Source organism: Achroia grisella, unplaced genomic scaffold, assembly GCF_030625045.1.
Source record: "Achroia grisella isolate CSIRO2021 unplaced genomic scaffold, CSIRO_AGI_Agris_v1 utg768, whole genome shotgun sequence".
Taxonomy (NCBI): domain Eukaryota; kingdom Metazoa; phylum Arthropoda; class Insecta; order Lepidoptera; family Pyralidae; genus Achroia; species Achroia grisella.
The window spans coordinates 763,108-780,564 of record NW_026713015.1 but is presented as its reverse complement, the minus strand read 5'-3'; the positions used below and the strand labels follow the sequence as shown (position 1 = coordinate 780,564).

The 17,457-nt window shown below is 35.3% G+C and overlaps 1 protein-coding gene across 1 annotated transcript; it reads right to left on the bottom strand.

Annotated features, from left to right (window-relative positions):
* Window positions 1-461: 461 nt before the first annotated feature.
* On the bottom strand, window positions 462-16,785 carry LOC131850414 (venom protease-like). Its single transcript, XM_059200626.1, has 11 exons — window positions 16,696-16,785; window positions 15,980-16,059; window positions 14,025-14,125; window positions 13,455-13,528; window positions 10,752-10,813; window positions 9,332-9,459; window positions 7,908-8,020; window positions 5,791-5,940; window positions 4,330-4,462; window positions 3,065-3,196; window positions 462-702 (listed from the first exon to the last, which is right to left on the bottom strand). Exons 2-11 carry the CDS (start codon window positions 16,050-16,052, stop codon window positions 529-531), a joined length of 1,140 nt encoding a protein of 379 aa, XP_059056609.1. The 5' UTR covers window positions 16,053-16,059; window positions 16,696-16,785; the 3' UTR covers window positions 462-528.
* Window positions 16,786-17,457: the final 672 nt, after the last annotated feature.

Sequence of the window (17,457 nt, the reverse complement as noted above, 5' to 3'; positions counted from 1 at the left end):
ACTTCTCTCCATCCTAAGGTTGCCTGGAAGAGATCGCTTTTTAGCGATAAGGCCGCCCATTGTTACCTCGTCTTGTTTATTGTTTTTTTTTTATCATATTATACATAATTGTATTTTCTGTGAGAGGAACAATAAAGTGTTTCATTTATTCAGCCATTAAATTCGATTTGCCAGAAAAAACTTGTAAAAAAGCTTATTATAAAAATGAAGAATTTATAAATGATAATAATGTTTTTGTAGAAAATATCTAACTTAAAATTCATAGCGCTGTCAATGTTATCTGATTGAACAGAGATTAAGTGCGTAGCGGTTTCTCTGTTGATTATCGCATGCCTAATCCTTGTTAATGTAAATATAATTAAAACAATATTTATTAAAAAGAGCAACATACAAGTTTCTTGCTCGTTCTTCTTGTGATGAATCTGCAATCCGAATGAGTGGTAGAATAAAAAAAAAGACTATTCAAAAGTGCTTATATTAAGTTTATTTGAATAAAAATTATTTCTATTTCTATCATCTATCAACTGTTTATTCCTCTTCAGACCAAACCACACTCTCTATCCAGGGCAGGTATGGCAGTATTTTGGTGTATACTCCAGGCAGGCCGGGTAGCCCACAAGCGTAACCAAACGAGGTCACTCCAATGATGGAGTGGAGGCACTGGATATTGTTGCGGATCAGCAGGGGTCCACCGCTATCACCCTGCAATACATATAAACAATAATACTTTATCTATACATATAAATAAAATTGGAGTGTCTGTTTGTAATATTGAAATAACCGTTTTTTATTACATGCATAAGAATATAAATACGGTACATACAACAAAATATTATTTTTTACAATTTTTGTTTGTCTGTCTGTCTGTTCCGGGTAATCTTTGAAATGGCAATACGGATTTTGACGGGACTTTTATTGGCAGGTAGCTGATTTAATAAGGAGTAACTTAGGCTATTTTTATTTTATAAGAATTGAGTTAAGTTGTATATAAGATCACAAAATTAAAAGGAGAGTTTATAATAGTTGAGGTCAGTTAGGTAGGTAATCAAATGGCAGAAAGTTGCCTGTGCTATAGGTATCAGTGCTCTCTGGTAACATGTATTAACTTATTAACTATATATTACATAAATATTAATAGATGCTAACTATATTTTAAGAAAGATGTTACAAATGAATGTGGATGGTTATAAGGGCAGAGGAAGGCCAAAAAAGAGATGGATGGACTGTGTGAAAGTAGTAAGAAAGGAAATGGTAAGAAAGGAAGTAAATAACGCGATGACTGCGAACAGGGATGAATGGAAGCGAAAAACATATTACGCCGACCCCAAATAAATGGGATAAGGAAGAAGCAGATGATGATGATGAATAGATACTAACTATACTTGTGGTGTATGTAACTTTATTAACTATATATTTACTAATTACATCATCACTACATAGTATAAAACAAAGTCGCTGTCGCTGTCAGTCCCTATGTATGCTTAAATCTTTAAAACTACGCAACGGATCTTGAAGCGGTGTTTTTTAAAAGATAGAGTGATTCAAGAGGAATGTTTATATATATAATACATGTATAATATTGTAGAGAAACACTGATCAATTTAGAGAACAGAGTGATGTCGTATATAAACATATTTTTTGCGCTTACATTGCAAACGCTGGCTGAACCCTACGAGATAAATCAAAATCTAGACACGCGGTAGCGTGTCAGGCCGAGTTTCAAGTAAGAGAACTGGCGAGCAGCACCGTGTGTATATTTACACGAACCATTTGGAGCCACTTTTGACCTCCTCATAACTCAAAAACTATTTCACACAAACCTGTCAAATTAGGTTCATATATTGAGACTTGCGAGATAAATATGTGTTCCAAATTTCATAAACATATCTCAAACGGTTATTTAGATATTAACGTCCAAATATCGTCATTTTTATAGACCTTAGGCTACAGTATATTATCCTAAGTTATAAGAAGAAATGATATTATATATTGTTATAAATACATTTCAGGACAGACCATTGAACTTGGCACCCATTTAGATCTCATCTCTTTTGTCGTAGAAGTCAACAATCAAGGCATATATCATAATATTAAACTCGGCTATCATTTCACATTTATGTTTTTGATGGGATAATGTACTACAGTGTTGTACATCTTAAATAGATCAACAAAATTTTTTGGGATATGTCTATCTCTTAAGGGACTTAACCTATAATAACATAAATGCAAAAATGGCTTATTTATGAAGTGATTTTAAGCAATACAGCATTAATTTTTATCACATTAGTACCTTAAATACATGGTCCATCATTACATAGTACAAAACAAAGTCGCTGTCGCTGTCTGTCCGTCCCTGTGTATGCTTAAATCTTTAAAACTACGCAACGGATCTTGAAGCGGTGATTTTTAAAAGATAGAGTGATACAAGAGGAAGGGTTATATATATAATACATCGTGCGAAGCCAGGATGGGTAGTTAGTTTAATATAGATAAATATATTTACAGCTTGTAATTTAAATGAATATTTCCGAAGATATTACAGATTTAAAATGCAGGGACATAGCGGTGCGGCGGTACCGGCCCGGCTGGCGGCGCTAAACAAAACATGTTTGTACTGTCTAATGACAAAAAGATGTAAACGTTGTTTATAAAGACATTCTGCAGTAGATAGGTACATATATTTAGTATCAGTATTGCATTGTGCGAAGTTAAACGGGTCGCTAGTAATATGGATAAGTTATACAGCGATCCAGTCCAAAACTGATAACCTTAGTTAATTTAATGGAGTATCTTGCCAGTTCTTCTCAATTGGATTTATATACTGAACTGGACGGTACGGAAAAAAATTAGAAAAAAAAAAAAATTGACGTTCATAAGCGGCTAAAATGTCCTACATGAATGCCAGCTATTTTGAATTTGATCGATATTACGATGGCCTGAGCCGAGGTTCGAACCCCTAGTAGTGCCCTCATACTAAAGTCGTATCCGTCAGTTTAATAAAGCTGATTTTGAATTTGAAATTATGTAAAAAAATTATTAATCTATCTGTATATTGTGAACTTACCTGACAGGTGTCTCTTGGTCTCTTCCTGTGTCCGTAACACACTTGCGTGGTATGGTTGATCCCGTTCCTTAACAGTCGAGTGATATGGAACTTAGAGAAGCATTCTTCCTCAGAAAACTTGAACAGCTCCGTCTAGAAAAATGGATTAAAAAATATTAAATAACCCAAAATATATTATAACTAGCTTTTGCTCGCGTTAATTTATACTCTTAGGGGTGGAATTTATCAAAAGCTTTATGCATGCAAAGTCTGAGCCCGATCGGTTTAAAATTGACGAAGTTTCATACAAACTTTCATCCCCTATTTTATCCCCTTGGGGATAGAATTAATCAAAATCGTTTCTTAGCGGATGCCTACGTCATAACATCTACCTGCATGCCAAATTTCAGCCCGATCCGTCCTTTCCGACCTTTGAGTTATATATATTTAGATAAATGTAAGATATATCAACTCTATGTACTAGTAAAAGTATGTATTATAATAAAATAACAACTCATCATCTGCTTCTTCCTTATCCCATTTATTTGGAGTCGTCGTAATATATTTTCTCTTCCATTCATCCCTGTTCGCAGTCATCGCGTTATTTACTTCCTTTCTTACCATATCATCTTTCACACAGTCCATCCATCTCTTTTTCGGTCTTCCTCTACCCTTATAACCATCCACATTCATATGTAACACCGTCTTTAGAACATGATCTTCATTCCTACGCATTACATGCCCATACCACGATAGACGATAATAAAATAACAACTATATAGCATTAATTTAACTATGTCTCTAACACAATTCACTTTAGTATTTAAAATACAACCAGCACATCCTGTGCTCAAACACCGAATGCCGTGGCTTTTTTTCGGACTACTCTAATGCTGTTGGCCACAGCTGGCCTTTACAGCTTCACCGGACGATAGGGGGCGAGTGCAGATGGCACTCCAAACCAAAGGAAGGACTTATGGAGCGGCTGAAGGCCAACTCCCGCCTGACGGATACGAATTTAGTCTGAAGCTACCGCTAGGGGTTCGAACCTCGGCTCAGGCCGTCGTAATATCGATCCCCGTTTGAATTGGACGGGGGATCGATCGGAGGGGACGCCGTGACTTACAAAAACCCTCCATTTTATACAGAGAAGATATGAGTGGGGGTTATACGCAACTAGTTTAACGATACCGAGTAATAATGAAAGTATCTTTTAATATTTTTAAAATTTCTGATTTTTTGACAATATCAATGTGAACCCTAACATAAATATTTTTGATAATTACCTTTTGAAGAATGTTAGCATTATTGCCTGTATATCCCTGCGCACCCCAACCCACGGTTGTCCTTGGGAGGCCCTCATCATCTGAACTGTCCACGTGTAGACACGCTGGCTGGACCCTCTGACTGAATGTGATTCTGGCAAACAGATAATTTTAATCAAATCAAAAACTTTAACGAATTTTAATACAGTTTTTAGCAATAGATAGAGTGATTCAAGATGAAGGTTTACACCGGGAAGGATCGCTAGTGTATAATAAAAAAAAAATCAATAATAAATAAAAATCATTACGAAGCAATAGGTATGCAATGTACCATATCAGGTTGGTCTCCACCACGTAGTACCCTCTGGTGATAAATTCTTGGTTTGCCACGATGTGCTACATGACCTGACCTCATGCTCATCCTATCTATTAGGCACATTGATTTTAGAAGAAAAAGTCGAATCCATCACATTTAAAATAAGTAATCAGGTTGATAAGTAACAGTTTATATGTAACGTACAATGTAAGGGGCGATATTGGTTTAACTTCGTTTGGCCGCACATGGAGTACTGCTCTCAACTTTGGGCAGGAGCACCTGGATACCAGCTCGGTCCTTTTGACTCGGTTCAGAAACGAGCTATGAGAATTGTCGATGATCCCAATCTCTCTGTCTATATCGAGCCGCTTAGTGTGTTCTACCGATTATACAACGGACTGTGTTCTGAGGAATTGTTAGATATGATGCCTACGGCCACCTTTCACCATCGCACCGCTCGCCATCAACAGGGAATTCATTCCCACACGCTGGAACCTAAGTGGTCTCGGACAGTGCGGTTTCAGAGGAGCTTCCTCCCACGTACACTTAGATTGTGGAATGAACTACTAGCCGAGGTTTTCTCACGAGACTACAGCATGGGGTTTTTCAAGAAGGATATATTAAGGTTTGTTAAGGCTCGGCAACGCGCACGTTATACCCCTGGTGCTTCAGACGTCCATAAGCTACGGTAACCATTTACCATCAGATGGGCCGTATACTTGTTTGCCACCATAGTAGTATAAAAAAAACTATAATTAGTGATTAGTATTTTAACAGATTTAATTTTGGATATGTTCTTTGCTACTATTGTTCTACTGTTTACTCTTCTGTATATTGTTTTATATTATGTATTTAAATGTAGAGATGTAGAGTGTCTTAAATGTAATGGATTAAGGGACCGTATTAGGCACATTGATTTTAGAAGAAAAACTCTAATCCATCACATTTAAAATAAGTGATCATGTTGTAATAGTTTATATGTAACGTGCAACTGTGATCGGAACGAGAACAAATTATATTTACTGCTATGTGTAATCCACTGAATATCTCCATCACTATCATCCTCCACTGGTGCCTCGCCAGCGTAAACCGTTAGCGCAGGCGGATGCACTAGTCCATTCCAATCATCATCTAGATAAAGAAAATATAAATAAAAAACTCCATACTTGCGGTCAGTTTCCAAGAGAGCTATATCGTTGTACTTGACGGGTGGCTTGTAATCAGGATGAATTATGATTCTCTTCACGTTATATATGAGATCCTGCTTGAGGTCCGAGCGCGCCAATAATCCTAGAGCAACAAATGATACGCTGCCTCTGAAATTAAAGGTCCACGTTATACAATTGGCTCCCCAAATAATTAAGGATAGAGGAGTTGGAGATACCCCTGCATCTAGACCCGATTATTCTTCACCAGCGGATTAGTAAAGGTTCAAGCCATACAATTGGCACCCCAAATAATTGGGGATAGAGGAGTTGGAGATACCCCTGCATCCAGATAGGAATCTTCTTCAGAAGCGGGTTAGTAAAGTTTCATGCTATACAATTGGCACCCCAAGTAATTGGGGACAGAGGATATGGAGACGCCCCTGCATCTAGACCGGATGCTTTTTCACCAGAGGATTAGTAAAGGTCCACGCTATATAATTGGCACCCCAAATAATTGGGGATAGAGGAATTGGAGATACCCCTGCATCTAGACCGGATTCTTCTACACCAGCGGATTAATCAACGTCTAGGCTATACAATTACCATCCCAAATAATTGGGGATAAGGGATTGGATATACCCCTGCGTCTAAACCGGATTCTTCTTCACCAGTGAATTAGTAAAGTTCCACGCTATACAATTGGCACCTCAAATAATTGGGGATAGAGGAGTTGGAGACGCTATCTAGGCTACATAAATTCTTTTCAGCAGCGGATTAGAGCAGAAGGACTCACGCTCCATCTCCGCCGCCTTCTTCCGCGAGATTACTACCTCCTAGATGGGGAAGAGGATTGTTGGTAATGTGGACTGATGACCCTATTGCTAGCAATGTATTGGAGTATGTAACCTCAATGGTTTATAATATTTTGACATCGATCGCCGCTCTACTTCTTGTATTACAATTTTACTAATGTCTACCAATACGTTTTATTTTTTTTAATAATATTTTTCTCCAATACAAAGCATCTTGTCACGTTGACCTCCAAGTGGTTCTCTCTGGAACTTCCATCGTGGTAAATTCACCCTGGTGAATTTGGATGAATGGTTGCAAAATTAGTCAACATGTCTTGGATGTAGATTTGGGCCGTATGCTTGTTTGCCACTTTTCTTTGGACTGCTCTAATGCTGTTGGCCACAGCTTCATCGGAAGGTAGGGGGCGAGTGCAGATGGCACTCCAAAACAAAGGAAGGACTTATGAAGCGGCTGAAGGCCAACTTTTGCCTGACGGATACGATTTTAGTCTAAGGCCACCGCTGGTTCGAACTTCGGCACAGGCCGTCGTAATTTCGATTCCCGTTTGAATTAGACGGGGGATCGATCGAAGTAGCGAACTCCTTGATATGTTTTATATTGTTTTTGAATTTTATTATCATATTTTTTTACATATTCTTTTTGTAACACTCCATTATATATCGCTGTTGTATTATTCGCATTTTCTTTTATCTCCATATTTTTCCTCATAAAACCCTCAATATGTCTCATTCATCAGGTACGTGTCCATGGGGACAACACCAGTCGCTCTCTACGGATTACCAGATATATCTTACTTCATATCCCGGCTCATTTGTCCTGTTTCATCCATTATTCTTTCGCCGTTCAAGCAATCAAACTCTGGAATGACTTACCTCTTGATATCAAGACCGCCACGAGTAAAATTTCATTTAAACGGAAATTGCGGGAATATTATATAATTTTGTAACTTCTTTTTTACTCTCCTTCTCCTTATTTCACATTTTTCTGTTATTTCCCTATAGTTCTCTCTATATTTTCTTTTTTTTTCTTTCTTTCCATTTGAGGCTGTACTTATAATTTATCAGATCATTATGTATTTATTTATATGTAATATTTATGTATGTATATTATTATTATTTTTTATAGAAATTTATATATAAATATTTTGCTTTGTATATATATATATATATTTGACATTTCTCATTCATATTAGTGCACCGCCAACAATCTTTCTCTGCACCACTCATGGTTGCCTGGTAGATAACGCCGCAGCAAGGTGTTAAGTCCGCCATTGTTTTTGTGCATTAAAGTTAAATAAATAAATAAAATAAATGTATACCCACGAGTTTCTCGATCTGATGCAGTGTCCGGCGGTGAGAATGAACCTGTTACTGATGATACTACCTCCACATAACCATTCGGCTGTCGTGAAATCAGGGCCATATCCTAGCAGGGCCTAGAATTGATCCAAAAGTTTATTGTCTCATAATTATAATTATTGGAAGGTCTAAGAAAAGAATTTATTAAAAACCTCTTTATAATTAATCATAAAAACCTAAAAATATTACATAAAAGAATATTTATTTCATAATTATAAAACAGAGAAATAGAAATAATTTTTATTCAACTAAACTCAATACAATCACTTTTGAATAGCCATTCTTTTATTCTACCACTCATACGGAATGTAGACTCAACACATCAAGAATGAGCGAGAAACTTGTGTATTATGTGTATAAAATTAATAATTACACAATAACATGTAGGAGGCATGCGATAATGAACATAGAAACCGCTACGAACTCATTCTTAGAAGAATAAGAACTCTATGTTCCAAAGATTATTATATATTTTTGTTTTTATTTTCTTCAAATATTGTTACACTGCTGATTTTTTTATAATAATTAATTTCAGGGCAGTTCACACAGCGCCATCTAGTCTCAAGCTAAGTAGAGCTTGTGTTATGGATACTAGACATCTGATGCAAATATATAGATTATTTTTTGTAAACGCATATATATTATACATAGAAAACACCTAGATCGATACAAACAATCATACAATCTATTCTCCCAAATTTGAATTTAAATGAATCTATATTATTGTAAACATGTACAACATTTATTTGAAAAGAATACGAGCTGAGTTTTTTGTCAGTTCTTCTCATCTTGAAATCATTCCGGTACGGTAGATCTGACATATCATAAGAGTCTGTAATAGACCTACATGAATAAAGATATTTTGAATTTGAATTTACTCATGAATACAAAATGTTTGTGCCATGCGAGGAATCGAACCAGAGATCATCGGAAGTAAAGCGGTGTGCCACACGGCTAGACCATCGCGTGTGCGTGTGTGTGTGTATGTATGTGACCTTTTGTCCGTGATGTCACTAATGGCAGGCACAGAATACCAGCTCCGTGACAGTTCACTGTCATGGCAAATGCTGAGTGTCATCCACATTGTCAACTATTGTATATAAATATTATAGATTTTTTTTTTGTAATTGTTCTACGTATGTATGTGTATGTATATGTGTATGTGTGCATACATATATATATATGTTAAATGTACCAATCTCAAAATGTGTAAATATACATACATTATATCAATAATTGTTGTCAATAAATGTTTTTCTTTCCTTTTCTTTCTTTCTTTTCATCTATTTCCAGAAATTTTCCAAAATTTCGACAGTTATTTAAAATGGCAGCCTTTTAAAGGCTGATATAGGGTGTTTATTATTATTATTATTATTATTAACACTGACCATATTAGGGAATTCATTCAACTTCGAATCAACTCCATCTGATACCTCAGGTACATTGACCGACTCAATGTCTCTGGTGACTCGATGTGTCTCACAGGGGCACAACTGATGCTGATATGCCAGGCATTCTGAAATTAAAACAAACATATTCATTCATTCATTCATTCATTCATAATTTAAGAGCGACGCTCTTGTCGGTGGAGATCTTGCCACTTTCTTTACTCATTACTAGCTGTTCCCGCGACTTCGTCCGCGTGGAATTTAACTTTATTTTTCTAAAATAAAAGTAGCCTAAGTTACTCCTTATTACATTGGCAACATTATTTGTCCAGCCATTTCAGAGATTAGCCGTAACGAACAGCTGTCTGCCTGTTCGTTCATCGACAGACAAAATTGGAAAAAATGTTATTTTGGTGTATAAATAGAAAAGTGGACATGTCAAGTATTGCCTCCTGTTAACAATGACTCTGACTACCCCATAAAGATAACAGTCGTGAAGTTATCTCACTATTACCCATACTGCAGTGAAAGTACCAGGAGAACATGACTCGCAAGTAGGCTACAGCCCACCGCCGACTATTGAGTAATAATTTTTTTTTATTCAAATACACCGAGCGAAATGTGGACATGTCAAGTGTTGCGTTCACAACATGGTCAGTTGACAATGACTCTGACTACCCCATTAAAGATAACAGTCGTGAAGTTATCATACTATTACCGATACTACAGTAAAAGTACCAGGAGAACATGACTCGCAAGTAAGCTACAGCCGAGCCGTCTACAATAGAGTACTACTCTCATCTTTGGGCAGGAGCACCTGGATACTAGCACTGTCCATTGAGTAGGTTCAGAGACGTGCTATGAGAATTGTCGATGATCCCAATCTCTCTGGCGGTATCGAACCACTTAGTTTGAGGCGAGACTTCGCTTCGCTTTGTGTGTTCTACCGATTATACAACGGACTGTGTTCTGAGGAATTGTTCGACATGATGCCTACGGCCACCTTTTACCATCGCACCGCTCACTATCGACAGGGAATTCATTCCCACCCGCTGGAACCTAAGTGGCCCGAACAGTTCGGTTTCAGAGGAGCTTCCTCCCGCGTACACTTAGGTTGTGGAATGAACTTCCTGCCGAGGTTTTCTCACGAGACTACAGCATGGGGTTTTTCAAGAAGGGTATATTAAGGTTTCTTAAGGGTCGGCAACGCGAACACCCCTGGTGTTTCAGGCTACGGTTACAATTTACCATCAGATGGGCCGTATGCCTGTTTGACACCGTAGTAGTATAAAAAAAAATCTTACTATTACTGATACTACAGTGAAAGTACCAGGAGAACATGACTCACAAGGAGGCTAGAGCCTACCGCCGTCTATTGGAGTAATGTGTTTTTTTATTCAAATATTGTTATGAAACTTACTGGTCATTGCCTTCTTTCCAATTTGGATTCCATTGTACTTGCTAAAGTCGCAATTGTCTTTCCTGTAAATAGAATTTATTATAAATATAATAATAATCGCTTTAAAAGTGACGATACTTCCATACAACCTTTCTTCTACCATTTCAACCTCTTTTATTTAGGTATAATTAATCAGCAGCCTAAAAAAAGTTTCAAGTGTTTAGTTTTAAAAATGACGATACTTCCATACAATCTTTTATACCCCATTTCAACCCCTTACAACCCTCAAGGGTAAAATTATACAAATTTTGTATGTCATTTATTTACATTAAGTCAACAGCCTAAAAAATAAGTTTAAGCTTCTAGTTTTAAAAATGATGATACTTCCATACAACCTTGCATCTCCTACTTCAACCCTTTTTTACTTTATAAAATACTAAATACTAAATTTCATTTGAATCGGTTCAGTAGTTTTGGCGTGAAAGCGAGACAGACAGACAGACAGAGTTACTTTCGCATTTATAATATTAGTAAGGATATATATGTATATGTACATATATATATTTGACGGCCTCGGTGGTCTAGCGGTTTAGCACACCGCCTTACTACCGATGGTCGCGGGTTCGATTCCTCGCACGGCACAAACATTTGTATTCATGAGTATGATTGTTTGTATATAATATGTATGTATTTACGAAAAAAAAAAATATCTATGTATTTGTATCAGTTGTCTAGTACCCATAACACAAGCTTTAGCTAGCTTAACTTGGGTCTAGATGGCGCTGTGTGAATTGTCCTGAGGTTATTATATAAAAATTTACAATAACTTGCGATGATATAAAAACACTACCGATAAATATGTTCAAAAGAGAGTTAAAAGAAGGGCTGATCAATAATTGTTTTTACTCTGTTGATGAGTACTTTAATTCATAAAGTAGGTAATCTTAGTACTTTGGCCAGAAATTTTAATTTAATTTAATAATGATGAAAATAAAAATGAAACTGAGAAATATGTATACTCTTATAATAATAAATGGACACTGTTAAATTATGCATGCCAGTTTCTGATGAAAAGTGTGATACCTACATAAATTATAATTTTTAAAAATCCTATAAACCACTTTTCAGGCAAAATAAAGATATATGTATTTGTATTTGTATATAGTATTTATTATAGTAAGTATTACTTCACATATATTACTAGCTAGTAGTATTATTGGGCTGTATGTATTTTTTAATGCCACATAAAAAAAAAAAAAATTTTTTTCGAAAAATGTCAAAAATTTTTTTGGGGTGAGCCACCGTTAACACTTAGGTTTATAGAATAGAATAGAATAGAAAATCATTTATTCAAATAAACTTACATTGAATAGTCATTACATTTTTTTCTAATCTACCGCTCGTTCGGAAAGCTGTCTCATCACAAGAAGAACGAGCAAGAAACTTGCGTGTTGCTCTTTTAAATAATTTTATTATTACTTTACATTTTTAAGTTTAAGTGTGTTAATACAAACCACCAATTAGCACTAATTCAATTAAATACTCAAAAAGAAAAAATATTGAATACATAACCAAGCTGTGTCTAAGGTTCTTGAATAAAATAATATTGCGACTATAAATTGAGATGTAAGCTATCCTATCTCTCAAGTTGGATCAGATTGCACACAATGTGCAAATCAAATTTGCAATCGGTTCAGTAGTTTAAGAGTCCATCGCGGACAAACGACGTGACACGTTATCTTATATATAAAATTCTCGTGTCACAGTTTTCGTTCCCATACTCCTCCGAAAGCGCTTGACCGATTCTCATGAAATTTTGTGAGCGTATTGAGTCGGCCAACATCTATTTTTCATCCCCCTAAATGTTAGGGGTAGTCCACCCCTAAATTTTATTTTTATTTTTGAGCTAGAAATTACTTGAAAGTTATTTATATGGCAAAACAACGTTTGTCGGGACAGCTAGTTTTTATATATAAAGATTGTTATATAAGTATTGACACATTTACATAAGTTAGGTAAATATCAATAGTATAACTTCTCCCATTAGGTACTGCCCCCCTTCAACCGCTTTCTGTTTTTACCCAATGATTATCTGGTAGAGACATATGACATTAAACTCGCCACATGTACATTTAGTTTAGATAATACAATTTTTTTTTTATTGGATTGTTTGGGCTATTGTCAGATGTGTAGCACCTGTAACACTGCGACCTACATAGATCTATTGTGCTCGCCCTTTTCAGAGTTCGCTACCTAGACCCGTCAGGGACAAGAATTGAAGGATATTCTTAGGAGCGATCGTTTTTATCTCCTCGGGAAAGAGTGTAAACTTTCTAAAGGAGATATTTCGTTTATGCATGAGTGGGCTACAACCACATAGGATGTGAAGCGGCGTTTCCTCTTCAGTTTGGCAGAATCTGCAGATAATACAATAGAATAGAAAATCATTCATTCAAGTAATATTTATTACTTAGATTGAAGCACTTCTGAATTGTCATCACATTTTTTTTAATCTACCGCTCATTAGGAAAGCTGTCTCATCACAAGAAGAACGAGCAAGAAACTCGCGTATTGCTGTTTTAAACAAAATTATTTTAAAGAGCAATACGCGAGTTTATGTTACATTCATACACATGTTACATTCATATTCATACAGTTGTTACATTCTTAAGTTAAAGTGTGTGAATACAAGCACACAATAAAGGATAAATAAATAAAAAATACCTGTTTCCTTGATCGACCGGTAATTCAGGTTTGAGGCAGCAGACTATAGGGTCTTTACCAACGTACGAACAGATCTGCAGACAAAATTAATATTGTAATGAGAATCTTATTATAATATTAATTATCGAGCTGAATTTTGAAAATATCTCCCAGATTTCTTTTCAAAATAAATATGACACGATGCAACGCGTGTTTAATCATGGGAACTCAGTTGAGAGAAATTCGAAAGTTATTAACAAAATAGTGTTTTATTACTATGGTCATAGGGGCCCCATTATCCTAATGTGCCCAGGGCCTCTAATAGACGGAAGACGACCATGAATAAGGGTTGATTTTAAACATTCAAGCATAAAAAACAATAAATATTCTGTATTGCACTTAAATACATTTGTAAGTATATTAATTACAGCTAATGTTAACAAAGGAGGACTTATCTCTAAAAGAGATCTCTTCCAGTCAACCCAATAGAGCGTGGCATAGGAACTGTTGAGTGGGTTAAAATGTGCAAATTATATTTTTTATGAAAATGTCAAAATAATTAAAAACCTTGAATGGATTGAACAATCATACCTTGAATGGATTTCCAATCTTAGATGCTTTCACAGCCTCCCTACAGTTGGATATGTGAGTGCAAGATGCCATTATACCGTTACCGGCATTGCAACGGTCACCTGGAAACGAATGGTAACAAAATAATTTTTTTTATATCTATATAATACATATAAATAAAATTGGCGTGTCTGTTTGCAATATTGAAATAACCGTTCTTTACTACATGCATATGAATATAAATACGGTACATACACCAAAATGTCATTTTTTACAATTTTTTCTGTCAGTCTGTCTATTTGTTTCGGTTAATCTCTGAAATGGGTGGACCGATTTTGACGGGACTTTTTTTGGCAGGTAGCTGATGTAATAAGGAGTAAGTAACGCTACTTTTATTTTAGAAAAATTAAGTTAAATTCCACGCGGACGCAGTCGCGGATGCAGCTAGTAACTAATATAATAAGAACATCTCAGGACAATTCACACAGCGCCATCTAGTCACAAACTAAGCAGAACTTATGTTATGGGTACTAGACAACTGATACGAATACATAGATATATTTTTTCCATAAATACACACATATTACACATAGGAAACACCCAGACCGATACAAACAATCATACTTATGAATACAAATTTTTGTGCCGTGCGAGGAATCGAACCCGCGGCCAACGGAAGTAAGGCGGGGTGCTAAACCGCTAGATCACTGAGGCCGTCATAATATCCTTCGACAATATACAATCCTTACACAATTTGCCGACCTTTTGAAGAAATAAGCTCAATTCTTGAAGGTTTCAATATATTTGCTGGAAGGTGATCCAACATGGTGGTTGAGCGTGGCAGAAGTTTCTAGAAAACCGCACTGTGGAGGACCGCCATTCATCCAGATGATTAGATGATATCATCTCCACTTTCAACCGCTTACAACCCTGTTTTCGCATTAAAAAGTAGCCTGTCCTTTCTTAGGGTCTAGAGTATGTGTTTACCAAATCTATATTAATAATTTCATCACGGGGTACGATAGACTCGAATGAAACCTTATATGAATAACAAAACATAAAAAAATATTGACTGTGACGTGGTCGTGTGGAATGAGTAGTCATGCTCAGTAAAATGTCCAGACATGTGGCGGCGTGGTGGGCCGGGTCATTGGGCTCCCTAAAATATGGTCGAGCGCAGTGATGGCTGGCTCATCCGTCATACTCGTGAAACGAGTGCTGCTTGTAGGGACTGGTCTGCTCTTATCACTACGACTGATTTAATCTTATTGCATATTTATATTTGACCCAAAAATTAGTGCTTGTTGGTAGTTTGTATTCACACGTTTCGACTTGTAAATGTAAACTTACAAGGATTATTTAAAAGAGCAACACACAAGTTTCTTGCTCGTTCTTCTTGTGATGAGACAGCTTTCCGAACGAGTGGTAGATAAAAAACAAATTGTTATGACTATTCAAAAGTGCTTAAATTAAGTTTATTTGAATAAATGATTTTCTATTCTATTCTATTGATTTCGCGTCGACAACATATATCCGCAAAATTCGGATTATAGAGTATTTCGTTAAATTCAGCAAAGATTTCAAATTCAAATTCAAAAATCGTTTATTCCTGTAGAATATTTTAGCCGTTTATAAACGTCAAATTTTACATTATATTTTTTTCCCTACCGTCCAGTTCACTATAGATCCAATTGAAAAGAACGGGCAAGAAACTAAATTGATTTACTTTTTTTAAAAGCCAATTTATTTACAATGTATATTTATATAGGTGTCTATGTCTAACATTAAATGAAAATCCCGTGCATGAACAACTATTGCCATGCACGCTCGTCATTCAAGTAATCGTTTAGTGAGCAATAGGCTTTGCTCAGTAAATATGATTCAACAGATGTTGAATCGAATTGAATTTATTTAAGTATAATTCCGGTAGATCAATTCACTTTCAGTCTTTCATTAAAAAAACATTGTAAACTTACCTTCAACTAAGTCTAATGTTTCTCCATTAATAATGACACATACAAACGAAAAATATATTAGTTCACTCCACATTTCTAGTCTGTAAGAGATTCCTTTAAGCGATAAGGTTGCGTTTTAGTAAGATCATTTAAAATTTTATTTTAATATAAATATTTATCTTAATATAGAGTTATAATAATCATTACATAGTATAAAACAAAGTCGCTGTCGCTGTCTGTCCGTCCCTATGTATGCTTAAATTGTCGTTAAAGTCGTAACTCGCTCGCAATAACGATGAAACACTGTATGAACTAATTATACATATATATACACAGATACATACATGTACCAACACTATATGTGCAGGCTTACATATATATATATATACTAGCTGTCCCGGCAAACGTTGTTTTGCCTTAAAATAAAAAAAAAAAAAATTAGGGGTGGACTACCCCTAACATTTAGGGGGATGAAAAATACATGTTGGCCGATTCTCAGACCTACTCAATACGCTCACAAAATTTCATGAGAATCGGTCAAGCCGTTTCGGAGGAATATGGGAACGAAAACTGTGACTCGAGAATTTTATATATAAGATATACATATATGTATTTACATATACATTTTGTAAAAAGAGCAGTTATAAATTTTACAATTAGTGTAAAAATTACTGTATATATAATTTGTCGTTTAAAACACTCTTTATTAATACACACTAGTTAATTGTAACACTGACTTGGTAATTTATAAAACACTTATGGAATTAAAAGAGTAACGTCTTCTCTCTACCTTTATCAACTTAACACTAGCGTGTTACTAATATTCATTGAGGATAAAAGCTTATGTTTATCTGTAATTGGCTTGTTATAGACTAGACCTCTACATATGTATGAGGCATCAGTGCTGCCATATTTGGTGATTTACCACTCAATTTGGGGAGATTTTGTGTGGAGAATTTATATTGATGTAATAAAAGTTATAACATTTACAAACTACTATAAAATCATTATATTTGTTTAACAGAGATTTACTTAGAGAACTTTAATAAGGGCGATCACAATATATATATACAGGTCGCAGTGTTGCAGGTCTTACAATAGCCCAAATCCACTTATTAAAAAACCAGTGATTATGTACTTGTATTAACTATTTACAAATTTTCTAAAAAGAACAGTTATATTTTTTACAATTAGTGTAAAAGAATACTGTATACATATATATTTCATTCGTAATACACTCTTAATACACACGAGTCAATTGCAACACTGACTTGGTAATTAAAAAAAAACTTACTAAATCTTTGAGGATAAAAGCTTTGTTTATTTGTGATTGGCTTGTTATAGCCTAGACCTCTACATATGTATGAGGCATCAGTGCTGCCATATTTGGTGATTTACCACTCAATTTGGGGAGATTTTGTATCGAGAATTTATATTTATGTAATGAAAGTTATCATATTTACAAACTACTATAACAGTATTATATTTTTGTAACAGAA